This window comes from Saccopteryx leptura, chromosome 6 (genome assembly GCF_036850995.1).
Source record: "Saccopteryx leptura isolate mSacLep1 chromosome 6, mSacLep1_pri_phased_curated, whole genome shotgun sequence".
Taxonomy (NCBI): Eukaryota; Metazoa; Chordata; class Mammalia; order Chiroptera; family Emballonuridae; genus Saccopteryx; species Saccopteryx leptura.
The window spans coordinates 181,905,649-181,933,647 of NC_089508.1; the positions used below are offsets into that span (position 1 = coordinate 181,905,649).

The window sequence follows — 27,999 nt, forward strand, 5'->3', positions numbered from 1 at the left end:
CTGGATTGGGGGGGCGGTGCCCAGGATTTTGCGTTTTCCAATTGGTTAACGCCGGTGGGCGGGGCATGAGCCGGGAGATTTGAATTTGAACCCAGTAATGCCAAAATCGGCACCGGGAAGCTGCCGAGGATCGCTAGTGCTCTTCGTTTTGTGTCCTGGTCGTCAGCATGTCCTTCCCTAAGGCGCCCCTGAAACGATTCAATGACCCTTCTGGTGCGTACGGGGGAAGGAAGGGGGGACCGGAGTTGCTGTCTCGCCCCCTTGCCCCTTTCGATTCCCTCTGTCGGAGGGAAGTAGGTGCTTTTAGGGCTGGCGTGGGGATCGTTCAGCTGATGCATTTCGTTTTGTTTTGTTTTTTTTTGTAAATATATACTAAGCGTTTACCACATGCGAAGCACAACTGAAGATGATAAGGATACAGCAGTGAGCGAAGCAAAGTCCTTGCCCCATGCAGCTTCCCGCAGTTGGAGAAGACAGCCAATAAACAGTGCTGTGTGGACACCAAAGCAGAGGAGTGGGCTGAGGAAGCGTTGGTAGCGAGTTGGATGGTCGTGTGTGGAAGGCCTTGCTGAGAAACAAACACTTGACCATCCTTTTTGTCTGACCTTGTGGATTTCAGTTTGGACATTATATTCGGGCATAAAAGTGGTTGGTAAAGGCAGTTTGCGGTTGTAAAATTATGGCAATATTGAAAACACTATAAATGAAGTTATGTCTATAGTTTGTCTTTATTGAGGTTAGTTCTGTTTAACTCCCCAACATCCTGTAGCAGTAATCCTATATTCATTATTTTACTGATAAAATAACATGGAGACTTCGATTTGTTCAGTGCTACACAACCAAACCGACAAAACAGCTGCATGAAACTGGGCCTTCACGAAACCCACTCTGTGCTCTGAGCCAATGCAGTGCATAAGCACAGTGACTAGGAAGCCTTGGGTGTGGTTAGTAAGACTGTTGGGCAGATAAAATATTATATTATGCTCACTTTGTTAAAGACAGCGCTGCCCACATGGAAGCTGTCGTCCAGGTAATATAAATGTGTGTTGGGGGCAGGCTGAAGGCAGGCAGGATCCTTGTAACCTGGGGCTTGGTTTTAGGACTAAGCCTTTCCCACCCTTTTTGATGTGGGGTGATACAATCCAATTATGCCTCAGATAAGTGACTTTGTATCAGAGACTTCCTTATTTTGTATATTGGATTAAAGGTTTTGATTTCTACACTATAAAATGGGGGCAGAACAGGAGCTTGCGCTCTTGGTTCCTGAGATTATCATTAGAGGAGAGAGGAGAGAAAGGCCATGTGGAGGAGGCCAGGAGAAGCAGCCAAGATGGCGGAGTGTTGAGTGAGGAGCCAGTTTGTGCAGAGTTTGTGCAGGGAGAAGGAAGGAGATGGGGAACAGAGGTGAATAAGTCTGGTGAGCTAGAAACCTTTGATTCTAGGAAACTCGGTTAAGTCAGTAGCTTTGTGAGCACTGAATGTTAGTGGGCTTGGAGCCCAGTGTGTGTTTTTACTTGCCCACCGGGTGCAAGCTAGGATTAAAGATGATGGTCCACCAGTTTTTGGCTCCGTTGTTTCTTTACCGACTGTCTGAATCCAATGCAAACCTGCATGGGCCAGGCGGCTGTGATAGTGGCAACTGGCTTTACAAAGACACTCATCATTTCTTAGAGGCTAACTATCTGCTAAGGTTTTTCTGACCAGATCTGGTTTATTCTTTTACAACAGTCAAATGAGGAAGGTACTGATATTGTCCTTATTTTACAGATGGGGAAACAGAGGGATTTTGTAACTACATTGAGTACCCTACAAGTGATATCGCTGAACCATCCAGTATAACATACACATTTAATGGTCACTTGTTACGTCTCTAATCTCTGCCCACAATATAGAAGTGGAAATGTTCTCATTCACCATCTTCTCCCAATGACTCCACAGTTCCCAGCACATAGTAATGGCTATTGATTGGCAGACAAAACTGGATTTGAATCCTAATCTGGCTGATTACAAAACCTTTTGTCACATCCCCAATTATTCTGTTTTTCTTCACCATAGCAAACCTCGACCGTGAGCTAAATACTAAGAGTACAATCATGATTAAGTCCATCCCTACCTCCAAGCAGTTTGACATTATTATAAACCTCTACAAAACTCAGAAGTTCTTTGATAGGAATGATATGCACAGGCTACTTTGTAACCTGATGGGGGATTCAGAAAAAAGAGTTGGCATCTAGCTGAGGTCTGAAGGATAAGTGAGAGCCAAGCAAAATGGAGGGTGGGCTAGCCCATTGAGGTGGAATAAATAGAAACTAAAGCGTTCTGGAAGTTTGGAGCATTTATTTAATGTAATGCATAAAATGTTTGTTTGCATACAGGTAATGACTGTCTGTGTTAGCTTCTGATTGTTGATGATCAAAATATAAGCTGTTCCTGAGAGTTCGTGATATCTTACAAGTTAACCTAATTCTTTTGTCTGATTTTCCCTTTCCCCAGATGTCTAGCAACTAACTACAATGTAGTGTATTTAAATATGTATATTAGTAAGAAAAGACCTATAGCATGAAAACAGCATGTGCCCAGTCTCAGAGATGGTAGGTACAGGATGGATTTTAACCTAGTACTTCTAATTTGACTCTTTAGTTTTTAGGGAATTGTTTTTTTATCTATCTATCTATCTTTTTTTTTTTTTTTTTTAAGTGAGAGGCAGGGAGGCAGAGAAACAGGTTCCCTCATGCACCCTCATTGGGATCCACCCGGCAAGCCCCCTCATGAGATGCTCTGCCCATCTGGGGCTGCTGTTTTGTTGCTTGGTAACTGAGCTATTTTAGTGCCTGAGGTGAAGCCATAGAGCCATCCTGGGACAGAGGGCATTTGCTTGAACCATTCGAGCCATGGCTACAGGAGGAGAAGAAAGAGAGAAGTGGGGTGAGGGTGAAGAAGCAGATGGCTTCTGTGTGCCCTGGTTGGGAATCGAACCTGGGACTTTTACATGCTGGGCCGATGCTCCACCACTGAGCCAACCGGCCAGGGCCAGGAAGAGTTTTCAAATAGGATTTTAATTGTTTTCAACTTGCATAATTCAGCTACTCTCCACTGTCCCATATTTTTTTTTGTTTGTTTGTTTTTTTGGTTTTTTGCATTTTTCTGAAGCTGGAAACGGGGAGGCAGTCAGATAGACTCCCGCATGTGCCTGACCGGTATCCACCCGGAATGCCCACCAGGGGGCGATGCTCTGCCCCTCTGGGGCATCACTCTGTTGCATCCAGAGCCATCCTAGTGCCTGAGGCAGAGGCCACAGAGCCATCCTCAGCACCCGGACCATCTTTGCTCCAATGGAGCCTCGGCTGCGGGAGGGGAAGAGAGAAACAGAGAGGAAGGAGAGGGAGGGGTGGAGAAGCAGATGGGCGCTTCTCCTGAGTGCCCTGGCCGGAAATTGAACCCAGGACTCCTGCACGCCAGGCCGACGCTGTACCACTGAGCCAACCGGCCAGGGCCTCCACTGTCCCATTTTTTGCTGGTTGTTATACCCTTTCGAGAGTGTGGATCTAATGATGAACTAGAATACTAGAGTTCAGCATCACTTTATTTCTGGCTGCGCTGCCAAGTCTAGAACAGTGCTTTTCACACTTTGCCAGAAAAGCATCCCTAAGAACAGAGCAAAAGATAACTATCCCTTCATTCCCACTTTCCCCCAAAAAGGCATAGCCCACAGCTGTGCTGGCAGTTTTCTTTGAAGTCTCCTCTGCTTTAAAATATAATGTGCTCCCTACTGACACCTCCACTCCTATCCCAAATGAGTAAAATAGATGCTCTAAGATGTGCCACCTCTGACCTCATTTTAGGGACCCCCCACCCTACTTACTGTCAGTATATGTAAACTATCACTGTTCCAGGTGGAGGAAGGAAAACAATTCCATCCTTGATGTTTTTACAGCTTACATAGAATAGAAAGCAGTGACTTTCATACTTTTTAATTGTGTTCCAGAATGAGAAATAAAATAAAATACCTCTATATGGGATATATTTTTCTATTTCTACACAAAACTGAAACAAAAATACTACAAAAACTGCTTAAATTTGTTACATGTGAGTCACACTGATATTATCTGTTGTTTCACTTTTTAAGGAAATGCTAGTCAAGCTATACTAATGAGCCTTTATCATCTCATTTGAAAAACTCTTAAGGGACAGTAATAGTTGCCTTGGAACGGTCAGAATCCTTGCTGTGCCTATTTATTTGCATGAAGCTCTAGACTGAAGTAAATAGCTTTTCAGAGAAGAGTATATTGTAAGGTCAGCCGAAGGACGACACCAGAGTTCAGGCAAGAAAAGTTTACCGGAGGTCATCTGCTGGGCTGACAACTAAGGCGGAGGTCAGCAACCGCTTCTCTAACCGGTAGGGTTGAATAGGGATTCGAGGGTGGGGCTGGTAGTCATTAAGGAAAAATGTAGCTTTCAGCGATTTATATTAGATTAACCTTAAGTAAGCTAGGGGACTTTCCACACACCAGTTAGTCACCCGGAGGCCCAGGGGGTAGTGACCTGGAACATCCAGTTTGTCAGTGTCCCTTTGTCCACTTAAGGGAGGAGGGGGACATGGCCCCCACTTGCAACCTTATCAAGTATAACTAATGATTCCCAATCAGCTACAGCTTTATGCTAATGACATTTTTATTATTGTCAATCCTGAGAGCCAGATCTCACATTTGCTAAGCATAAAGCACTCTGAAATGCCCTCAATTTGGGACTCCGGTTTCTTGCATAAGGTTATACACTATAAATTTCTGAGACTCAGAAATATAGTCTATGGCTTTAGAAATTTTCTGAGATATTGCTATTAGCCAGTGATGGATTATCACTATAACTTTCTATTCTAGTCTAAATCTTAAGGGCTAGACACCTTGAGTTGCTTCTTTTCTAAAATCCAATTAGGTTTACCTCAGTGACTGAGTAGAGTTGATTCTAAAAATGTTATTTCTTATAGTCAATCCTTAATAAGAAAGCTATGTTGATTGTTCTTTTAGGATGTTTATCCTGAGAGTGTCTTATGCTGTTTTGCTCAGTTGTCTGTTTCTTTGACCCAACTGAAATAAAGGGCATTTAGAAAGGTAATGATACTGTTCCTCATATCACATGGGTGCTATTGTTACATTTGAGAGAAAACAATTTATTCATGGCATTTTTTTTTTTAATTTTTTTTTTTACAGAGAAAGAGAGTCAGAGAGAAGGTTAGACAGGGACAGACAGGAACGGAGAGAGATGAGAAGCATCAATCATTAGTTTTTCATTGCGCGTTGCAACACCCCAGTTGTTCATTGGTTGCTTTCTCATATGTGCCTTGACTGCGGGCCTTCAACAGACCGAGTAACCCCTGGCTAGAACCAGCGACCTTGGGCTCAAGCTGGTGGGCTTTTTGCTCAAACCAGATGAGCCCACACTCAAGCTGGCAACCTCTGGGTCTCGAACCTGGGTCCTCTGTATCCCAGTTCGACGCTCTATCCACTGCGCCACCGCCTGGTCAGGCTATTCATGGCATTTTTACACTTATATTACTTTACTTTGGCATGTTTATAACTTAAGATCGTAAGGAACATGAGATGAGACTTGAATGTTTCGTGTTTCCTCCAGGCTGTGCGCCATCTCCAGGTGCTTATGATGTGAAAACTTCAGAAGTATTGAAAGGACCGGTATCCTTTCAGAAATCACAAAGATTTAAAACACAAAAAGGTAAAGGATCCTAAGATAAAATAATGGTTATATGATCTCCCAAGTTTTAAAGTTATGAATAACAGTATCTAAATTTAAAGATGTTGCAGTATTTCTAAAAGTGTGAAACTACAGCTCTATTTAAATTTTTGTATGGGATGGATTTATGAAAAGGCCAACGACAGAATAATGAGTTCATCATAACACTGTGGTACAGCTGGGACAATTAAGCAAAACACGTAGGTATGTAGTTTCCTTTTTGGTAATTACCTTAGACTTCTGTCAGGGAACATTAGGATAGTCAGAATAATGTTAGATGTTTAAAAAATATTGTGTAGCTAGTTATTCAGAAATACATACTCAAGAAAAGAATAACTAGATTGCTTCACCAAAACTTGCAATAGAAATTTTGAAATTGTGTTTTATCTGTGGTTCCATCTATTGCAGAATCTCAGCAGAATCTTACTGTTGACAAAGATACTACCTTGCCTACTTCTGCAAGAAAAGTCAAAGATACTACCTTGCCTACTTCTGCAAGAAAAGTTAAGACTTTGGGAGTAAAGGTGAGGAGCTCCTGTGTTCTATCTGGTTTATGAACTGTATTGAAAAGTATCTGAAAAGTATCGTATTTGACTAGAATGGGTTAATTGTATACATTAGGTTATAAGTAAACCTATAAATAAATGAAATATACCATCATCAGACTCTAGTAAGCTTTATATTTCTGCCTATACCATTATTAAGTGTATGGTGCTTTAGCATGCCCCTAGTTCAGAATTACAGAATGGTCTTCACTTCTCAGTCATTTCTCTATCTAGATCAATTTTATAATACCTAGTAAGCTTTTAAGAATTATGTGATGCTTTGATTTGTTAGTTACCATCATTTGAGTTATTTTGTTTTTGTTTTGGGGGAAGGATAAATATTGGTAAAGAGAAAGAAGAAAATTATTCTAATGTGTTAAAGATGTTTACTATTCAGAAACTGCCAAAGAGTGGTAGGAGATTAAATTTGTATCAGTTTCACGTCAGTGCTTGCACAAGAGCCTAGTATTACAATTTCCATTGGTTCATAACAGCAAACTGGACTTTCTTAAGGAGAGATACAAATTCTTATTTTAATGTGAAAGATTGAGAGGTGGGAAACTGAAACCATAGGTTGAGCTTAAACTTGTTCGTTCATTTGGCAGTTAGACCCGCATCCCTTTCCCTGTAATTCAGACTGTATAGTCCAGTAAGGAAGAGATCAGTCAGCCACAGGGAACTCCTGAGCATTTGAAAGTGTGAAACCCATTTAATGTTTTTTTTGTTTGTTTTTTGGGGGTTTTTTTTGTTTTTTTTTTTTTGTATTTTTCTTAAGTTGGAAACAGGGAGGCAGTCAGACAGACTCCCGCATGCGCCCGACCGGGATCCACCCGGCATGCCCACCAGGGGGCGATGCTCTGTCCATCTGGGGCGTCACTCTGTTGCAACCAGAGCCATTCTAGCGCCTGAGGCAGAGGCCATGGAGCCGTCCTCAGCACCCAGGCCAACTTTGCTCCAATGGAGCCTTGGCTGCGGGAGGGGAAGAGAGAGATAGAAAGGAAGGAGAGGGGGAGGGGTGAAGAAGCAGATGGCTGCTTCTCCTGTGTGCCCTGGCCGGGAATCGAACCCAGGACTCTGGCACACCAGGCTGACGCTCTACCACTGAGCCAACCAGCCAGGGCCTAATGTTTAATTTTAATTAATATGCATATATTTAAAAACTGGTATTTGATTCTATTGTTAGACATTATTCACTCATTTATTTATTTATCTTCGCAAGAGACAGAGACAGGAAGGGAGAGAGAGAGAGAGAAAGCATCAACTCACAGTCGCGGCACCTTAGTTGTTCATTGCTTGTTTGTCATATGTGCCTTGACTGGGGGCTCCAGCCGAGCCAGTGACCTCTTGTTCAAGCCAGTGACTTTGGCTCAAGCCAGTGATCTTAGGCTTCCAATCAGTGATGTTGGCCTTCAAGCCAGTGACCTTTGGGCTCAAGCCAAAGAGCTCGGGGACCTCAGTGTCCCAGGTCGACACTATCAACTGTGTCACCACAGGCCAGGCCGAAAACTCCTAAATGTTTTCAAAACCTCTTAAGCATGTGAATCTTTTTCATCTGTATGTTTTATGAAATCTAAATACAGACACATATTTCTAGTCTTTTTATTTATTTATTTATTTTACTTTAGTGAGGAGAGAGAAAGAAAAGGGGGGAGGAGCAGGAAGTATCAACTCCCATGTGTGCCTTGCCCAGGCAAGCCCAGGGTTTTGATCTGGCGACCTCAGCATTCCAAGTCGATGCTTTATCCCCTGGGCCACCACAGGTCAGACAAATACATATTTCTGATGAAAATTTAGAACTTGAATTGAGATGTACTGTCAGTATGAAATACAGAGCAAATTTTGAATACCTAGAACAGAAAATATAAAATGTCTCATTAATAATTTTGTACTAATGACATGTTGAAATAGTATTTTTGATATTTTAGGATAAGTACAATATATTATTAAAAATTTTCCATTGTAAATATGGCTACTGGAAAATTTGCAAGTGGCCCTTCCTGGATGGCTTGGTTGGTTCGAGCATCGTCCCGAAGCGCAGAGGTGCTGGCTCGCCCCCGGTCAGGGCACAGACAGGAGCAGCGCCATGTCCTTTCTCTTTCTCTCTTTCTCCCCCTTCATCTCTCACTAAAATGAATAAATAAAAAACTTTAAAAATAAAGAAAATGAGTATATGGCTTGCATTATATTTCTGTTGGGCAGCGCTGACATAGACATTCTTCTTGGAATGTCACTGATGTAAATTTCTTGGAGAAACAGTTCTGAAATTTTGAATTAATTACAGAATTCAAAAATCCTCTTAGAAAACTAAATTAAAAATAAATTTCAAGTTTATGCAAAACCCCCCCAAAATAGGCCTTTCTTGATACAAAATGACATCAGGTGGTCAATCAATCAGCATGAGATTGCTGTGCCCCTCCCCCCTACTTAGAAAGATAGAAAACATTTCATATAAGATGTTTATGCATTTTTCTCCATTTTTAGATGGAAAAGATAGATACTCTGTTTTTGGTCATTGTCTCAAAAAGACTGCTGGATATAAAGAGATGTCTGAAAGTTATTTCTTATTTAGAATAAAGACATTCAGTAGGTTAGAGTAGAGCTGGTACTATTTCAGTTTTTCTTTATTTCTTTGCATTCCTCATCCTCTTTGGGTATCTAAATTTAAGGTGATTTCTCTTTGTAAATTGTTTTTTCTTTCTGAGGTAGCATAACTAAATATTCAAAACGTATTGCTGTTTAACATTAGAAAGAAGCAGTCAGTAGCTTTATTCATAAAGGTTTCACCAGTTCTTTTCACTGGACTTGTTGGGGGGGAAAAAAAAACTAATCTTTTGGGATGAAAACTTTGAAGCTTGAAATATTTTGAGATTTAAAGAAACTTTTCCCTCAGTTTCCAGGTAAGTCACCTACAAAATGTTTAAGAGACTTAGGGAGATGTTTAAAATAGAAAATCACTGGAATTCTTAATCTTTCCTGGTAACTAACCATCAAATTCAGCTATTCATATAATGATTGTGGCACTTAAATGTGATTATCACTGTTCTTTGACTTAAACAGAAGGAAGCTCAAAAGAATGATAAAGACTTGAAGCTGTTGGAGAAAGAGGTAAAGTGCTTTTAACTTATTGAAAAATAAGGAAAGAGACTGACACAGAATTAAGAGACAGGGATTATGTGGCACTTTGAGGATCACACTGAGTGGCAAATATACCGGCCAGACCAGTGCCCAGAGGGAAATCAGTCCTGGGCTTGGGCGGCACATTTCTGAGCCTGGCTGTCTGTGGTACGCTGGCAAAATCAAGTTGTTTGCCCTCGAATGGGCAGATTCAAGATGACCCACTTCATGAAAAAAAATGATAACTTAAAATCATCATGTTGATTTACTACAATTATGTGAAGATCAAATACTTATACTTACTTTTCCTGTGTGCTATTCTGTGTGTTAAGACAGTGACTAACTAGAGATTTGCTTAGCACAAGTCTTGCTTAGTCTTAGAGCATGGAGTCCTAGCAGGTTAGTTGGGTTGTGATGGAGTTAATGCTAAGCTAGGTATATGCCTTCCTCAAGGATAAAATGATTTAGAGCTGCACTGTGCTATGTGGTAGCTACTCACCACATGTGTCTATTTAAATTAAATAAAAGTGAGAACTCAGTCACCAGCATTCAAGTGCTCAGTAGCCACATGTAACGCGAGTCTGCCATACAGGACAGTGCATTCCCACCATCGCACACATTCTGCTGAGCACAGCTGACCTGGAGGGCTAAGCTTCTCACAGGGAGGTTTTCCTGGGTCTTGAATGTTTTAATCATCAGTAGCAGCTAGTTACGTTGGCATTGTGTCTGAAGTACTCGCTCGTCACCTTGTTTGCATCCAGATCCGGGTCCTTGTGCAGGAGCGGGGCGCCCAGGACAAGCGTCTCCAGGACCTGGAAGCCGAGCTGGAGAGGAAGGAAGCAAAGCTGAGCACCGCGGTCCGGGAGAAAACGTCTCTGTCTGCAAGCAACGCTGCTCTGGAGAAGCAGCTCACCGAGCTGTCCCGGACTAACGAGCTTCTGAAATCCAAGGTCTGAACCACATTATAACAGTTCTTATTTCTTACATGAGCATATTTATAACTGAAGAGCTAATAAACATGTTTTTCCTCATATACTGTTTGGGAATTTGAAACTCCATTCTTTTTCTAAACTAAATATACCTTAAATATTAAGCTGCTTCCAATAGGAATTATTTATTTATTTTGTTGGAAGAGAGACAGACAGAATGACAGGGACAGACAGACAGGAAGAGAGAGAGATGAGAAGCATCAATTCTTTGTTGTAGCACCTTAGTTCATTGATTGCTTTCTCATATGTGCCCTGTGGGGGGCTCCAGCCAAGTCAGTGACCCCTTGCTCAAACCAGTGACCTTGGGGTCATGTCTATGATCCCACACTCAAGCTGGCGACCCTGCACTCAAGCCAGTAAGCCCGTGCTCAAGCCAGTGACCTCAGGGTTTCAGACCTGGGGCAGCATCGCAGGCCGACACGCGGTCTGCTGCGCCACCGCCTGCTCAGGTTCCAGTAGGAATTATTGTGTCTTTTTTTATTAAATCACCCGGCACATACAAAGTTATAAACAAGTTACTTTTTGTTATAATACCTGCTGTTTTTTTCCCCTCCTTTAATGTAATTCCAGTAAATAAGGACACTAATCAAACCCACAGAATTTACATCTAGAAGTCTACAAAATGTTTAAGAGACTTAGGGAGATGTTTAAAATAGAGAATAACTGGAATTCTTAATCTTTTCTGGTAACTAACCATCAAATTCAGCTATTAATATAATGATTGTGGCACTTAAATTTGATTATCACTGTTCTTTGACTAAATAGATGTTTCTTTGAACTAAATAGTAGTATAATTCACCCTTTTGGGGAATGAAGTGCAGAATGAATAAATGTATGAAACAGATGGATTGTGTTTTTGGTATTAGTATACTAATGGGACTTGACCCGGTTATATTGCTTTGTACAGAAGTAGAAGGAGGCTGTAAATCACTGGTCAGTGCAGGAGTCATTCATTCAGGGACCGCAGTGTGCGGGCTGTTTGCTTACCGAGTGAGGGTGCAGAAGAGGGAGACATGGGGAAGGGAACAGATCCCGGGCTCCACCTATGGGATCTGCTTTACTTGGCCCGGGATGTACCCTGCAGTCCTCTTATATTTCAAAGTAGGTCAGGCAATTCAAGTGCGTTTTGTTAAGCAAACACCCCTTACGAAATCCTTTCCAAGAAGCTTGTTTTAGAGCCTTGCAGTGACCCTTCCGGCACGTAGTGGTAAGTGACCACCCAGGCTACTTTCCAGTGTAAAGCAGAAAGTCCCGTGCGGGAAAAGGAGGGACAAGAACAGTCGTGGAATAGTGATCCTGGCGCGGCCAGAGGCTCTTCGCTCTTTCAGGGTATATCGCAGGCAGGGAACGGTCCCCGTAGTTGGTAGGATGATCAGCTTTTCAGTGATTTGATATATGACTAAGCAGAAAATATTTCTGAATCTTTTGCACGTTTCTGGTACTTAGCTTTCTGAAGACGGTAACCAGAAGACTCTGGGAACGCTAAGCCTTGAGCTGATGAAACTTAGAAAGAAAAGAGAAACGAAGATGAGGGTGAGTGGTGCCCTCGCCGAGTGGGCTATGTCTGGATTTTTGGCTATGAATGATTTCTTATTTTCTACAACGTATTTCTGTTGTGTAGAATATGATGGCTAAACAGCAAGGCATGGAGGTGAAGCTGCAGGCCACGCAGAAGAACCTGGAAGCGTCCCAGGGGAAAGTAGCACAGCTGGAGGGGAAACTGTGAGTGCTGGCAGGGAAGAGGAAGCCTTAAGTGCGACCAGTTCGGGATCACCTGTCACCTGCTGTTGCTTCCTGAGCCCTGAACCTCCCCACAATGCCTGTCTCCCTCCTTCCTCTGATTGCCTTGTTTCCTCTTCCGAGCAGTAGTTGAGACCTATTCATTCCTGAACATTGTAGGCGGCAAAGATGTATGGCTGTTACTACTTTCGTATATCTTCTGTATCAGTGATCAGGAAAGGCCTCCTACTCTTGTGGAGGTGGTAAAATTAACCCAAAAATGAGAATCACTGATATAGGAGGCTGTGATTAATGCATAATCCTAACTTTGCTTTTACTGCTGAGCTGTAATATACATACAGTAACATGCAAAGATCACCGGTAGTCAGTTTGATGACTTAACAGTGTATATATCTGAATTCCACCACCCAAATATGATAGAAAACATTGCCATCCCCCAGAGAATTCCTTTGTGCCTGATCCTGCTCCTTTCCGTGTAATGGCCCGCCCCACACCCACTTTCTGACTTCCATGGTCATAAGTTAGTTTGACTTTTGGCAGGACATTTATCATAGGATGCTGTGTGTGTGTGTGTGTGTGTGTGTGTGTGTGTGAATGTGAATGTTATAATTTCTCCCTTTTTTATTACAATGATGTTCCACTATATGAAAAAACGTCCATTTGTTTACTTTTCTCCTGTTGATCAATCTTTGGGTATTATGAATAACACTGCTATGTATGCCCTTTTGTGGACATATGTGTTTCTTTCTCTTGAGTAACTATGTAGGAATGGAATTCCTGGGCAATAGGGTAGTATGTGTAAACTTTCAGCATCTCAAAAGGGAGGAATCGTGTTACCTGCCCACTTAGCAATGTATGATAGTTCCAGTGGTCTCACATCCTCACCAGTATTTGATATTGTCAGTGCGATTTCCACCCTTCTGGTAGCTAAGCAGTAGTACCTCATTTGTGATTTTAATTTATTGCTATTAATGTGGATTGTATTTCTATTGACCATTTGCATATATCCTTTTATAATGTGTCTATTTAAGTCTTTTGCCCATTTCTTAAATTGAGGTGTTTGGAGGAGGTAAATTCATAAGTAACCATATATAAGGCAGTCAAGAACAAAGGCTTTATACAAAATGCTATTTTTGTATGTGTGGTGGTGCCCCCCCCCCCCCCAACCAGGAAAACCACAGAAAAGATTTCTAACACTTGGGGTGTTGTAGATGATGAATCTTATCATCACAGCCCTGATATCAGAATATATTTGGAGAGCTTTCTCACATAAAAAGCACTTGTTTCCTATTTGCATATATTAAATTGTTAACCTGAGATGTCACATGAATTAACAGTTCAGAGTTTAGACTCTGGAGTCAGCCCGCCGGATACAATAGTACCTAGTGCAGAGTAAGCATCACGTGTGGCTATTGTATGTATTAATATATATATACTTTTCCTTTTTAGCATTTCAATAGAGAAAGGAAAGATGGATGAAAAATCTGAAACAGAGAAACTCTTAGAATACATTGAAGAAATAAGGTAATATCAATATTAGTTTTAAATTTGTCCTTTTTGTAGAAGCGTGATCAATATATTAATTTCATCTCTTTTTCAGTTAATTTTCCCTTTGCCAAAATAGATATGCTCTTCAAAATTATTTGTTTCAATGTAGTTGTGCCTCAGATCAAGTGGAAAAATACAAGCTAGACATTGCCCAGTTAGAAGAAAATTTGAAAGAGAAGGATCATGAAGTGTTAAGCCTTAAGCAGTCTCTTGAGGAAAACGTTGCTACATTGTCTAAACAAGTAGAAGACCTGAATGCTAAATGTCAGCTCCTTGAAAAGGAAAAAGGTATTCTGGTGTTTACAGTATTACTTTCTTCAGCTAAGTACCACATACAGTATTTAAGAAAAACACTGCTACGTTTAAAAATGACTTTTTATAATAATTATATAAGCAACAACAAAAATCCTTTTCTACATGTGAGAATTTTAGTCTCTTATAACATTTGTTCTGTTTATGTTAATATGTTGCTTGTCTTGATGTGAGTATATACAATTGTGCAGTGTTTGACTTCTCCATTTGGTGGCTATTTAAAATTGGTAGATACACAGAACTAGGTTTGGGGGGTTTATTATATAACATATAAAGTAATGATATAAACTTACATGGGTATTTTTACATCTTGAAAACACTTCATCTGTTAACATGGTATCTATGACAATAAAATATGTATATATAATGAAATATGGGAATATGGGTTGTTCAAAGTTAATATTAGTATCTATTTACAGCATTTTTAACTCTTTTTTCTAGAAGACCTCATCAACAGGGACAAAGATTGGGGTGAAAATCTAAATTCTGAAATGCAAAACTTGAATGAGAAGTTTATTCTTAAAAAACAAGAACATGAAAAGCTACAACAAAAACAGTTACAAGTTGACTCACTTCTGCAACAAGAGAAGGTGATATACTACAATATAGAATATGACTAGTGCTTCTTTTATGTCATACATTTTTCTGTGGTCAGAAAACCTTTAAATTGTATGTATCCCTTGACCCACCAATTCTAGTTTTAGAATTTTATCCTGAGGAAGTAATCATGCTTATGCAGCAGATTGAACTACAAAGATGCTCACCACAGGGTTATTGAACATGTGAAAATATGACAAGCAACAGGTGAAGCAAAATAAGGAAATTACTTAAAAACCTTTTTCAGCACATTCTTGTTAGATTACATGAGCATTTATAGTTATGGGTTTTGTTTTGTTTTTAATTTTCTATCATTGTGTTGTAAAAAAAAAAAGCATCTACATCGGCCTAGCGTGCGGAGGACCCGGGTTCAATTCCCGGCCAGAGCACACAGGAGAAGCGCCCATTTGCATCTCCACCCCTCCGCCGTGCCTTCCTCTCTGTCTCTCTCTTCCCCTCCCGCAGCCAAGGCTCCATTGGAGCAAAGATGGCCCGAGCGCTGGGGATGGCTCTGTGGCCTCTGCCTCAGGTGCTAGAGTGGCTCTGGTCGAAACATGACGATGCCCAGGATGGGCAGAGCATCGCCCCCTGGTGGGCAGAGCGTCGCCCCATGGTGAGCGTGCCGGGTGGATCCCGGTTGGGCGCATCCGGGAGTCTGTCTGACTGTCTCTCCCTGTTTCCAGCTTCAGAAAAAATGCAAACAAAAAAAACAAAAAAAACCCATCTAATTACATGAAGGGGAAAAAACTGACAATTTTTGCAAATCCAGACTTTAAAAATTTTTTATTTTATATATCAATGAGAAAAAAGGATAGTCTACTGAGAAAAAATGGGCATAGGGTAGAAATAGATAATTCTTAAAAATGGAAATTCACATAGCCCGTAACAGTGAATAACTATAATAATCAAAGAAATGGGCATCCTTTTTTTTCTAAACGTGTACAATTGGCACAAATTTAAACATCTGATTAAAAAACTCTTTGGGGGCCCTGGCCAGTTGGCTCAGCGGTAGAGCATCGGCCTGGCGTACAGGAGTCCCGGGTTCGATTCCCGGCCAGGGCACACAGGAGAAGCGCCCATCTGCTTCTCCACCCCTCCCCCTCTCCTTCCTCTCTGTCTCTCTCTTCCCCTCCCGCAGCCAAGGCTCCATTGGAGCAAAGATGGCCCGGGCGCTGGGGATGGCTCCTTGGCCTCTGCCCCAGGCGCTGGAGTTGCTCTGGTCGAGGCAGAGCGATGCCCCGGAGGGACAGAGCATCGCCCCCTGGTGGGCGGAGCTTCGCCCCTGGTGGGCGTGCCGGGTGGATCCTGGTCGGGCGCATGCGGGAGTCTGTCTGACTGTCTCTCCCCGTTTCCAGCTTCGGAAAAATGCAAAAAAAAAAAAAAAAACCTCTTTGGGGAGAGTTGGGCAATATTATATAAATATTTTTGGGGAACCTGCAATAACTAAAGGAATTAAGTAGAACTGTATATACCAACTTGAAAATATCTCAGCAGTCATTTTAATGTGTTTCTAAATGATCTTTACATACACAGTATATATCATTGACATTTGAAGAAGTATATAAATATATAGAAAAAGACCATGAGGCATATACACCAAGGTAGTGAGTATCAGTGGAATGGGGAAACCTAACATTGGGTTGGGGAGTAGTCAAAGGCAATTTTTACTTTATTTATAACGTCCAAAATTTTCACAGTGGTGATTGACTTATATTTATCTTTTTATTAGTATGGATGCAAATAACTTAAAATATTTTTTAGTCCTTTTTAGATAATATCATATGACCAAAAGTTATGATAACAGTCCGTTGTTACAATATGATTTTCATTTTATAAGAGATGTGTTTGTTTATATGTGTTGCATAGAAAAAAGACTAAAATAACATTCATCACAATGTTGACAAGTTCCAGGATTTAGTTCCTAACAAAGTGAATATGATGTCTTTACGATTTTTTCAAATTTCTCTGGGGATCCTGAATTTGGTATTCGTACTTCATCATCTGTACTTCTGTCCTTAGTAAAACCTCACACATTATTAAATTAAACGATTTAAATCTTTAAAGTTATTCTTGGTGGTTTCTCTATTGGCTGTAGGAATTATCTGCTCGCCTCCAGCAGCAGCTGTGTTCTTCCCAAGAGGAAATGGTGAAGGAGAGGAATCTCTTTGAGGAAGAACTAACGCGAGCTCTGGCTGAGCTGGATAAAGTACAGCAGAAGGAGGGACAAACGAAACAGCTGGTCAGACAGCTGGAAGAAGAAATAAAAGCGAGAGCCGAAGAACAGAACCTTCTAGAAGAAAAGCTGAAGGGGTTTGTATGAGTAGGACCTCATGCTTTCAGATGGCTTCAGATTTTACAAAGTATTTTTCTAGTACATTCTCTCTGGATTCTCACAACAATCATGCAAGTGGGTGAGATCAGAATTATTTTACAAGCGAGAAATTAAGTGCACAGGATGTCCATATAATATGACAACCAAGGCGGAAGCTATGCCGTTTCTTTATGAAAGGCAGTGGTTTAACTAAAAAGAGTTTTAATTTTAAAAATGACCAAAATTTTAGGTTCCTATAACTGCTCTCAGGTTTTCTAAAAATGATTGGGCATTAGCATTACAATAATGGTTTTGGAATAATACCCCAAAAGCTAAGACTTTCATCTTAGGAATTAAATAAAATAAGACACATTTCCATTTTTGTATATATGTACACCAGTTTATGTAATATAAGTTAGATCTTTACCTTTTTTGAGGGATCACAGACACTTTAGAAATAATGATCGTGAAGCAAAATGGGAAAAAACAACCAGATCTTGGAAGCATTCAAAACTAAGAAACGTGTCATTAGAAGTAGAAAGGCTGAGATCTCGTGCTTTTCTCTTTTATTCAGTTCTATGCGGTTTTCGTCACATGATGAGTCCTCCACTACAGTTACTTAAAACATCCAGGTTGATTATTGACTTCAACTTGCAAATAAAATAATTATATTATTTGAATCCTTAGGATTTCATCACTAAAATTATTTTCTAGCAAGGAACCATGCCCTTGATTAAAAAAGAAAATGCTCAGCAAGGTTTTACACATGCCTGCTTTAGGGGGAGCAATAAGACTGACCTGGGGGGTTTTCTATAAGCAGCCAGTCTCAGGGCAGCTGCTGCAAGGACCTGATAAGAGGATGTCAGTTTCAGAAAGAAAGTTGAAACAGTCATTCATACTGACCCAGAGAACCCGTCCAGAGGTCAGGAGAGAAGTGTTTTACTACAAAGATCTGTAACCAAGTGCGTGATTCTCAGCAAGACAATCTCCATCTCGTTAATTTTCTACTTCGTTAGATAGAAAGGAGTTCTATGAGATGGTCCCTGTGATCCCTTCCAGCCTGGAAATTTTACATTAAGGAGAAAAACTGAGAGAGGCGAAAGGGATTCCCTTTCAGGCATCCCCAAACTACGGCCCGCAGGCCGCATGTGGCCCCCTGAAACCATTTATACAGCTCCCGCCGTACTTCCGGAAAGGGGCACCTCTTTCACTGGTGGTCAGTGAGAGGAGCACTGTATGTGGCGGCCCCCCAACGGTCTGAGGGACAGTGAACTGGCCCCCTGTGTAAAAAGTTTGGGGACCCCTGCTAGGGGGTAGGGAAGAGAATGTCTTTATTATACACCGTTAGTACTATTGGATTGCGTTAGCTGCCGTGTGTATGTTTTTAAATCCCCCACTCATTACAGAATGCATCCGAGCCGCTATCTTATCCCAGTGTAAACTTAGTCTGTAAGTGAATGATACCTATTTATAGTTTTCAGTTCCAAATTTCTCTGAAAGATCTCATAAGCCCATATGCTTATCTAAAAATGTATACCACCATTTTGGTAATATACATTATTTATTTAAATCTCTATGATTTGTAGTATATATTTATAATGATGGCTAAAATGCCATTCCATCTAGGCAGAATAATCCAGTCAATAAGCTGTTGAACCTTTGAATAACAATTATGTGAATTATTGACATAATCTAAATAAATCTATATAATCCTATAACTTTCCAAAATAACTTTTAAAAAAGTTATTTTTTCCATTGATTTAAGAAAGAGAGTGGAGATGGGGGCTGAAGGAGAGACAGAGAGAGAAGCATCATCTCTTGTTCCACTTAGTTGCTCCATTTAGTTGTGTGCTCATGGATTGCTTCTCCTACATGACCTGACTGGGGATCAAACCGGTGACCTTGGTGTGCCAGGACAACGCTTTATCCACTGAGCTATTTGGCCAGGGCTCAAAAGAACTTCTAAAACAAAGAGTCCTTAATTGTACTTTGCATTTCTTAAATGTCTACATGCAGAGAATTAAACTTTATTCAGTCCAAATGCTTTTTTTTTTTTGAGACAGAGAGTGACAGAGAGAGGGACAGATAGGGACAGACAGACAGGAAGGGAGAGATGAGAAGCATCAGTTCTTCGTTGTGGCACCTTATTTGTTCATTTATTACTTTCTCATATGTGCTTTGACATGGGGGGAGAGGCTACAGCAGAGTGAGTGACCCCTTGCTCGAGCCAGTGACCTTGGGCTTCAAGCCAGCTACCTTTGGGCTCAAACCAGAGACCATGGGGTCATGTCTATGATCCCACGCTTAAGCCAGCGACCCCTCGCTCAAGCTGGTGAGCCTGCGCTCAAGCTGGCGACCACGGGGTTTCAAACCTGGGTTTTCCGTGTTCCAGTCTGTCACTCTATTCACTGTGCCACCACCTGGTCAGGCCCAAATGCTTTTTAACTAGTAATTCTTCACTTTCTTTCTTCTTGGCTGATGCTGTTAAGATTCTATTTGAGCCTTTTAATCCTAAATTTAAAATAAGTAAACGAGGATGAAACAGAAGTAAAACAAGGAGAGGGAAGACAAGATGAAGTCCTACGCAGCAATAAACACGCCTTTCGATGTGGCCGTAAGTTTAGACCCAAGCCGTCCAGTAGCTAATGTACGCAGGAAGATGCGGGATCCACCTTTGATACCCGCACTGTCAAAGGTAAATACTCATCTCTTTCTGAGGGTAATTGTTTAATTGTTCCCTTTTTCCTAGGAAGGAAGCTGAACTTGAGAACAACAGTGTCGCTCACACGCAGGCCACCCTGCTTATGCAGGAGAGGTGCGATAGTGCCGTGCGACACCTCGGAGATGTCACCGCTCAGTTTGAAAGGTATTTGTATTGGGACCCTGCCCTCTCAAGCATCAGAAGAGCAGGGTGGGGTGTTTAACCAGGAACAACAAAAGCAGTCACACAAATAAGACTATTGCTATCCCTTTAAATCCCGTAAGGACCGACCATAAATGGGCATTTACTGTTATATGTAGTCTTAGTGTATATAGTAATTCCCCTTCGATTTTAATGCAGTTAAATTTGTAGATTTTTATGCAAACACTTTGGCATCTCATTTAAGCACTTCTTTCTATCCCAAGAACATAAAGATATTCACTTCTTTTTTGCTAAAAGTTTGTTTCACTTTTCACTTTTTCACCTAGAACTGATTGCAGTTATAAGAGATAAAATGTATTTTTGTTTTTCCACGTGGATGATGAATTGCCTAGTGTACATTCATGTGAATAGTGCCCTCTTTCCCAGCGCTCTGCTCCTGCATGTGACATATGCAACATGTGTGCGTTCACACATAGGTATATGTACGTCTCTGTTTTAATTATACTTTTTATGGCAGAGCAGAAATAGAAGTTATATAATTTTTAGTGCTGTTCTCAATTCTCTAAAGTGATTTTCCTTCTTGCTACTTTGAAAAAGAATGCCTTAGGAGGTGCTTCGCCATTCTGTGACTTCACTCACCATCAGGATGCTAATAACATTAAAGCTTATTTCTTCGAACCCCACGTCTCCGTTCAGCTCTGTACCCGTGTGTCCAGCTGCCTACTTGACGGCTCCGAGTAGACCCCTCACCAGCTTCTGAGAGCAACCTGTCAACACCACCTGTGCATCTCCCTTCTGTCTCTTTCTACCTCTCGTCTTGTTCTTTTTTATCTCAGTAATATCTTCCCAGCTTCTCGTTCCCTAATTCTTACTATCATTTTTGATCATTCTCTCTCTCTCTCTCTCTCTTTCTCTCTCTCTCTCTCTCTCCCAACACTTAATCTAGTTCTGAAATTTTAAAATTCTGCCTCCAAAAGAGATCTCACATCTTTCCACGGGCAGCTCCTTAGTCTAAGCCGTTTCTTGCTCACCTGGACTGATCCCTGGGTGTTAGTTCATCTTCCCGGTGGCGCTCCTGCCCCGGTCCATTCTCCGCTCGTCCCGGAGTGACCCCCACACTTACTGGGAGACCACAAGTCAGCCCCTGTCCCCTGCAGTGTGGCTGGCCTCATCCTCTCTAGCTTCTGTTCTCACTCTCTTATTTGTCAGGCTCCATTCTCATCTTTTTTCTTTTTTTTGTTTGGTTTTAAAATATGAAACCCCTCACAAATTTGCATACCATCCTTGCGCGGGGGCCGTGCTGACGTTCCGTGAGTCCTTCCAGTTTCAGTGTACGTGTTGCCGAAGCGAACACTGCAGCCTCCTCTGTGGCGCTGGGTTTCACGGCCTCCGAGCACCTTTGCCCTGTGAAGTACTTGCCCTCACTGCCTCACTCAGTCTCCCATGTCCGTCATGTCTCAGCTTAACCAGAAGTTCCTGAGCAAGGTCTCTTCTGAATCACCAACCCAAATGTTGGGTCCCGTTTTATCAGAGTAAGGAGCTTGGAAGTTTTCCTGCATAACACCACAAATTTAATTATATACTTATTTTTTCAATTTTTTTTTTGTGTGTGAAAACCTGGAGGGTCATGTTTCTGTCTTCCCCCCAAAATCACAAACTGACAGGAAGTGCAGAGATTTTAGAATTTGTACTTGAGAGCAATTTTCGGTTTGGTAGTTGGCTTTTGTTCATCTCTATATGCATACTTCCTGCATATAGTAGGAGCTTGATTTATTTTTCCTTGAATGCACAGCATATGTGATATAAGCTCATTAGTCCTGACATCAGAACCCCGAGTTCTTGTGTAAATGCATAAGTAGATACGAAGGTTTTGTTTTACCTAAAGCGGTACGCACTATAAATTCATCAGCTCTGTGTTTGCCATGTAGACAGCAGCTAGAAAAACGCTTTAACTTATTTTTCTTATTAATTAGCTATAAAGCATCAACAGCTAGCGAGATAAACGATCTTAAGCTGGAGAACGCATCACTTAAGGAAAAAGTGGCCGAGGCCGAGGAAAGCGCAGAGAGCGTTCAGCATCAGATACTGGCAACTGAGAGCTCCAATCAAGAATATGCAAGGTAGGTAGCAGAAATAAAACCTGCCCACATCTCCGGCCCTCCACCGTGGAAACACCTCAGTGTCGCTGAAAGGGATGCAGGGAATTGTAGTTCATTTCATGGCTTGCTTTGGGTGATCTGAAATTGCAAATTAAGGATTTACTCAGTTAAAAAGATCAAAATTCTTGAAGAAAGGTCCTGAAGTTTAAAAAAGATTAAGGGGGAAAGAAGTTATTAAAATGGCTGTAACATGTTTAGTAAACTCTTCTCTCTCAAACCCAAGGATGCTTCTCGACCTGCAGACCAGATCAGCACTTAAAGAAGCAGAAATTAAAGAACTCACAGTGTCCTCCCTTCAGAAAATAGCTCATCTGGAGAACCAGCTCAGGCAACAGGGGGAGGACTTTAAGAAGCAGCTGGAAGAGGAAAAAGCAAGGTAAGCCAGATTCAGAACCCGCGGGCGGCACACCTCGGGTTACTTTCTCTAACACACTGTGTCTTTAACTTTCCTCTGCAGAAAAGCCGGAAAAGAAAACAGGACGGCAGAATTAACTGAGGAAATGAATAAGTGGCGGCTCCTTTACGAGGAGCTACATACTAAAACAGAGCCTTTCCAGGTTTGTGGCTTGGGACTAAGCTTACTTGTGTTTGTTTCAGGAACTCACTCTGTTCCCTGTCACAGCTACGACGGTGACGTGGCTTTTCCAGAAGATCGTGTTGCTGTGCGTTTAGTGCCAGCGTGACTTCCTATGAAAGAAGGCTCATACATTCTGTGGCTTTTCCAGAAGATCGTGTTGCTGTGCGTTTAGTGCCAGCGTAACTTCCTATGAAAGAAGGCTCATACATTCTGTTAAATTACTAGCATACATTTTTTTAATATAGCCTTTATTTATATATATAAAAAATATATCCTAGTAAGAGACTTAATAAAGTTAATAGCTTAGAAGGCTCTTTAGATCATTTATCTATGTAAATTTGTGGTCCCTGTTTGGTTGTGATCTTTCTTACTTTATCTCAAGGTAATACACTGATCTTAAAAAAGAAAAAGGATAAATGCTCATCTTGGTACTTAAATACGTTAGAAGTGCTGGTTACAATGTGATCCACTGGATCCAAATTAGGCTGGCTAGCAGGACCTCTTGCTTCTTTTCCGGTTCTTATGATCTTTTAAATGAAAAACACAGTTTCTAGAAAAGAATCTCGGAGAACATAGGAGAACCTTGAGACTATGTTCAACAAAGCTGTTTTGGTTCATTTTTCAATTTTACTTTTGTTTTCTGTATAGTGAGTACAGATAAATAAGATTTAAAAGTTTTCACTTTATGTAAAAACCTATCTTTCAGCTACAACTAGATGCATTTGAAGCAGAGAAACAGGCCTTGTTGAATGAACACGGCGCTGCTCAGGACCAGCTGAATAAACTGAGAGATTCGTACGCTAAGTTACTGGGTCACCAGAATCTAAAGCAAAAGATCAAGCATGTGGTGAAACTGAAAGATGAGAACAGCCAGCTCAAATCGGTTTGTCAACTAACAGCCCTATTGAGGATATTGGGGTGGGGTGCTTTTTATTCTGAGTATGGCATATAAGCAAAATGGGGGAATTTGGTAACAGAAAGAATGTGGTAGTTTATCTGAGCATTCAGCAAGAAGTTGATCCTGGCATTGAAGTCAGAGGTGAACTGTCACCAGCAATGTGCTGGTTCACCTGTAGAGGGGCAGGAAGATTTCAGTTACTTGTTATCTCTTTGTCACAATTGTTTCAGGTCATTTTATAATTCGTTGTCTTAAAGCCTCTAGTTAGTAGGGATGTGTGCCATTTGGTTTGATACCTGAGCAACTTCAGAAGTTGTCAGGAACATTGGTCACACGTTTCACCAGTATGATCTTAAGTTATTGTTTATTGTCTATATTTTTCTTACACAGGAGCTGTCAAAACTTCGCTCTCAGCTTTCTAAAACAAAGCAAAGTGAGAGGAAACTTCAGGAGGAGTTGAATCAAGTTCTGGGAATCAAACGCTTTGATCCTTCAAAAGCTTTTCTTCATGAAAGTAAAGAAAATCTTGCCCCCAAAACCCCATTAAAAGAAGGTAAGAAAGGAATGCCTAGAAGTGTCACCTTCCTTTGGATTCGCTTTGATAGCATTTAGCAAGCTATCCATTTTCATTATCTAAAAATTTGTTGACAGTTGCTGATATAAAAGAAATACCTTCTGAGATTTTTGTATAAAAAGCTTTTTCTTTTCTCCTTCCATACTTTCTATTTTCCATATGTCCAGAACTCACCTGTCCTTCAAGCTTCAAGCTGTGTTCAAACTCCATCTCCTTAAAGCCTTGTTAGGACATGGCACAGTGGATAGAGTGTCACACTGGACACGGAGGACCCAGGTTCAAAACCCTGAGGTCGCTGGATTGAGCGTGGGCTCTTCTGGCTTGAGTCCGGGCTCACCAGCTTGAGTGCCGGGTTGCTGGCTTGAGTGTGAGATCATAGACATGATCCCATGGTCGCTGGTTTGAGCCCAAGGTTCCTGGCTTGATCAAGAGGTCCCTCGATCTGCTGGAGCCCCCCACCCCCACCCCCCCCACCGTCAAAGCAGATATGAGAAAGCAATCAATGAATAGCTAAGGTGCCACAATGAATAAATAAATAAATAAATAAAGCCTCGTCTGACTTTGTTGCTCCTACTGGTTCCCACCAGGATGATTTCCTGTAACTCAGTGATCCCCAACCCTCAGGCCACAGAAAAAGAATAAATAACTTACATTATTTCCGTTTTATTTATATTTAAGTCTGAACGATGTTTTATTTTTCTAAAATGACCAGATTCCCTCTGTTACATCCGTCTAAGACTCACTCTTGACGCTTGTCTCGGTCACGTGATACATTTATCCGTCTCACCCTAAAGGCCGGTCCATGAAAATATTTCCTGAAATTAAACCAGTTCGTGGCCCAAAAAAGGTTGGGGACCACTGCTGTAACTTACCCTTAGTAGTTTAACCTAAATGAGTTGTACTTTAGGAGAAATAGTTATTCCCTCTTTTCTTGACTGAATCTTTGTGTCTTTTATTTTTTTAAGATTTTCCTTATTTATTTATTTAGCAAGAGAGACAGAGAGAGGGACAGATGGGGGTATAGACAGACAGGAAGGGTGAGAGATGAAAATCATCAGTTCTTCCTTGCGGCACCTTGATATGGCTGTTTCTGATACGTTACAATGGCTGTTAGTGATATATTGCTGACATGACTTTTCCATTTCTGGCAATTCCGCTTTTTGGTTTTGCTCCTCTAAACCCACCTGTGTGCTTCTTTTATCAGCCACAATAACTGTGTGACTATAAAAGGCCCAAGAAACTACCTGTCGGGCCTCAGACTTTGGAGCACTAACTCCTCTGAGCCCGCTCGTGTCATAAATCGGCTCTCCACCTGTCCGAGTGTTGCTGGATTCCTTGCTATTCCATTCTGCAGCAGCACCTTACTTGTTCATTGATTGCTTTCTCATATGTGCCTTGACCAGGGGGCTCCACCTGAGCCAGTGGCCCCTTGCTCAAGCCAGCAACCTTGGGCTTAAGCCATTGACCATGGGATCATTTCTATGCTCCCACACTCAAGCCAGTGACCCCGTGCTCCAGCTGGTGAGCCTGCACTCAAGCCTGCAACCTTGGGGTTTTGAACTTGGGTTCTCTTCATCCCAGGCCAACGCTCTGTCCACTGCTCCATTGTCTGGTCAGCCTAAGATTTTATTTTTTGATTTTAGAGAGAGAAAGGTGGGGGGAGTGGGAAGCATCAACTCCGTAGTAGTTGCTTCTCATATGTGTCTTACCAGACAAGTGCAGGGTTTCGAATTGGCAACCTCAGCATTCCAGGTTGATGCTTTATCCACTGCGCCACCACACTTCAGGCAAATCTTTGTATCTTTGACGATAAATCAAAATTGAGACTGTGAATGAAGATATATAAATAAAATTACACTACAGAATGCAGATGTTGCTTCACCTGCCTTGCAGAAGATGGCAGATGCCTGTTTTTAGTGTATACTGATGAATCAGTTTTGATTGAGAATGCTAACACCTCTCTTTAATGATCCCTCCAGGCAAAACGAACTGCTGTTAGCTCCTATGGAGTTTCAAGAATCATGCGAGTCAACATCTGAAAAACCAGTTGAAGATTATTTTATTCTTGCTCTTTTCATTGTTGTTGTTGCTTTTATTGTAATGTCTGTAATGAGTACTTTTACATGTATTTAATATTAACTTCCTGTTTTTAAGTATCGGAAAGCAAGTGCATCATTTTCACCAGTGTGTCCTCTGACATTTCTTCCTCCTTTGCCAGCGCCTCCGCCCTGGTGCTCATCTTCATCCCTTCATTCTAACCCCTCTGCCTGGCTCTCCAGGTTTACAACGCGTCCCGTCAATCAACAGTCCTTTAAAAGATCAGTTTTATTAAAAATTTTTCATAAAAAGAAAAATCATATTATTTCCCTATTCTGAAACTTTAGATCGTTTCGAGATTCTGATTGCCAGTTTGTTTAGTTTGGTCCTGGGTGACCTCACTAATCTGAACCCCTCCAGCTAGGCCAGAACCCCTTGCTCGCTCTTGCCTCTACTTTGCTTCTCCTAGTCATGCTCACTGTTTACCATCATCCATTTATCCAGTTCAAGTAAGAAGTCAGGGTGTGCTTAACTCCACAGTCTTCTCTTGTCCCTTAGCAGTCACCGAGCTGGTCAATAATCTGAAGATGTTTAGATTCCCTCCCTCCCAGTTCTACTAAATGAAAACCTGGAGTTTAGCCTGAAAATCTGCATTTTAAACAAACTCTGCAGTTAATACTTAGATACCTCAAAACTCTGAGAAACATTGCACTTAACTTTTTAGAGAATTTTTTTTTACACTGCTTGGCATCAGCCTGACGACTAGGTGTTTGATTAGTGTTTCTGTAATGTAAGCTAAAAATCACACATTAAGTCACTAACCTAATTATTCAATTTGTATTATATGAAGTCACATGAATGCTTCTATTTAAGGTGAATTTATTATCTGTGCCTCCTCTTCCCCCGTCCCCTGTCTATGGAAGTATAAATGTCTATAATAAATGGTGGTATACTCATAGAGATTGGGAATTCTCCATCTAAAATATCTGATTTACACAGTTAGTATATTATAAGGCACCTTTTCAAATAACATTTCTCCATGGATGGACCAGCAGAGACTATTACAATTATAATAACTTTTCATAATAAATTGTTATATTGCTTTTAATGCATAGTTGAATTTTTAAATGTCATTCTTTGAATTAAGTTTAAAGAAAATATAGAAATTATGAAATTTGAATGATAAAATCAAATAGCTCAAGACTTCTGGTTTTAGTCCAGATGGAATAACAGCATTTGGATTTTTTATCCCCCCCACCTTACACACACACACTTACACAACTAAAGCTGTCAAAAGACCAGACGTGAGACACGAAATAATGACTTGGAAGATGCTACACGTGAGACCGGGACAGACAGCAGTCCCTGAGAGATGGGAAGAATCAAGAGGCCTGCAGCTGTTCCTTATGTACAGCTTGAGAGACTTTCCAGACGTTGATGTAGGGACAGGGAACCCAGGCAGGGCCCACCCAGCCACCTGAGACAAGAAGACAGCTGAGATCTGGGGAGACCAAAGCGGCCAGAGTCTGCAGGACAGAGTAGTAGAAAGAAGAAGATGGTGTAGAGAGAGAACTCTGGAGAGCGACAGAGGGCCCCGCAGGTACTCATTAGTCGTGCACATGAGGAAACTTCTTGAGGCCAGGGAAAGAACCGCCCCCCAGAATGAGAAGTAACAGAGCTCAGAGCTGACACAAGGTTGGGAATACTACTGCCTGTTCCCACCAGCCAAGCCGGGAACACCTAAACATTGATAAGGCGCTGAGTAGGGTATACGGAGCGGTATTGGGGAATATAGGCATACCTCATTTTACTGCGCTTGGCGAAGAATGTGTTTTTTTACAAATTAATGGTTTGTGTTAAGCAAGTCTGTTGGCGTCAAAAAGATTATGATTTCCTAGAGATGTTTTCTCTGAACATATGATCCCTGATTTATCTATGTCACCCCATTAAAATTAATTTTAAAAAAAGATTATTTCCTGAAAGCCCAGAT

At 41.3% G+C, this 27,999-nt stretch overlaps 1 protein-coding gene and 1 non-coding gene across 2 annotated transcripts; one reads left to right on the forward strand and one right to left on the reverse strand.

Moving 5' to 3' along the window:
* The first annotated feature begins 73 nt into the window (after positions 1-73).
* HMMR (hyaluronan mediated motility receptor) lies at positions 74-27,977 on the forward strand. Its single transcript, XM_066343423.1, has 18 exons — positions 74-213; positions 5,629-5,727; positions 6,154-6,269; positions 9,348-9,395; positions 10,166-10,354; positions 11,840-11,926; positions 12,015-12,115; positions 13,583-13,657; positions 13,791-13,969; positions 14,435-14,583; positions 16,686-16,900; positions 19,651-19,767; positions 21,738-21,884; positions 22,147-22,299; positions 22,381-22,480; positions 23,207-23,383; positions 23,789-23,951; positions 25,952-27,977. Exons 1-18 carry the CDS (start codon positions 168-170, stop codon positions 25,969-25,971), a joined length of 2,181 nt encoding a protein of 726 aa, XP_066199520.1. The 5' UTR covers positions 74-167; the 3' UTR covers positions 25,972-27,977.
* On the reverse strand, positions 21,012-21,118 carry LOC136377844 (U6 spliceosomal RNA). The gene has a single exon (XR_010746466.1). It is a non-coding gene; the product is annotated as a U6 spliceosomal RNA (small nuclear RNA).
* Positions 27,978-27,999: the final 22 nt, after the last annotated feature.

Coding starts and splice junctions, on each gene's coding strand:
- HMMR (XM_066343423.1), top strand. CDS start 168: ATGTCCTTCCCTAAGGCGCCCCTGAAACGATTCAATGACCCTTCTG. Junction 10,355..11,839: donor ACGAGCTTCTGAAATCCAAG/GTCTGAACCACA, acceptor TCTGGTACTTAG/CTTTCTGAAGACGGTAACCA. Junction 22,300..22,380: donor CTGGAAGAGGAAAAAGCAAG/GTAAGCCAGATT, acceptor TTTCCTCTGCAG/AAAAGCCGGAAAAGAAAACA.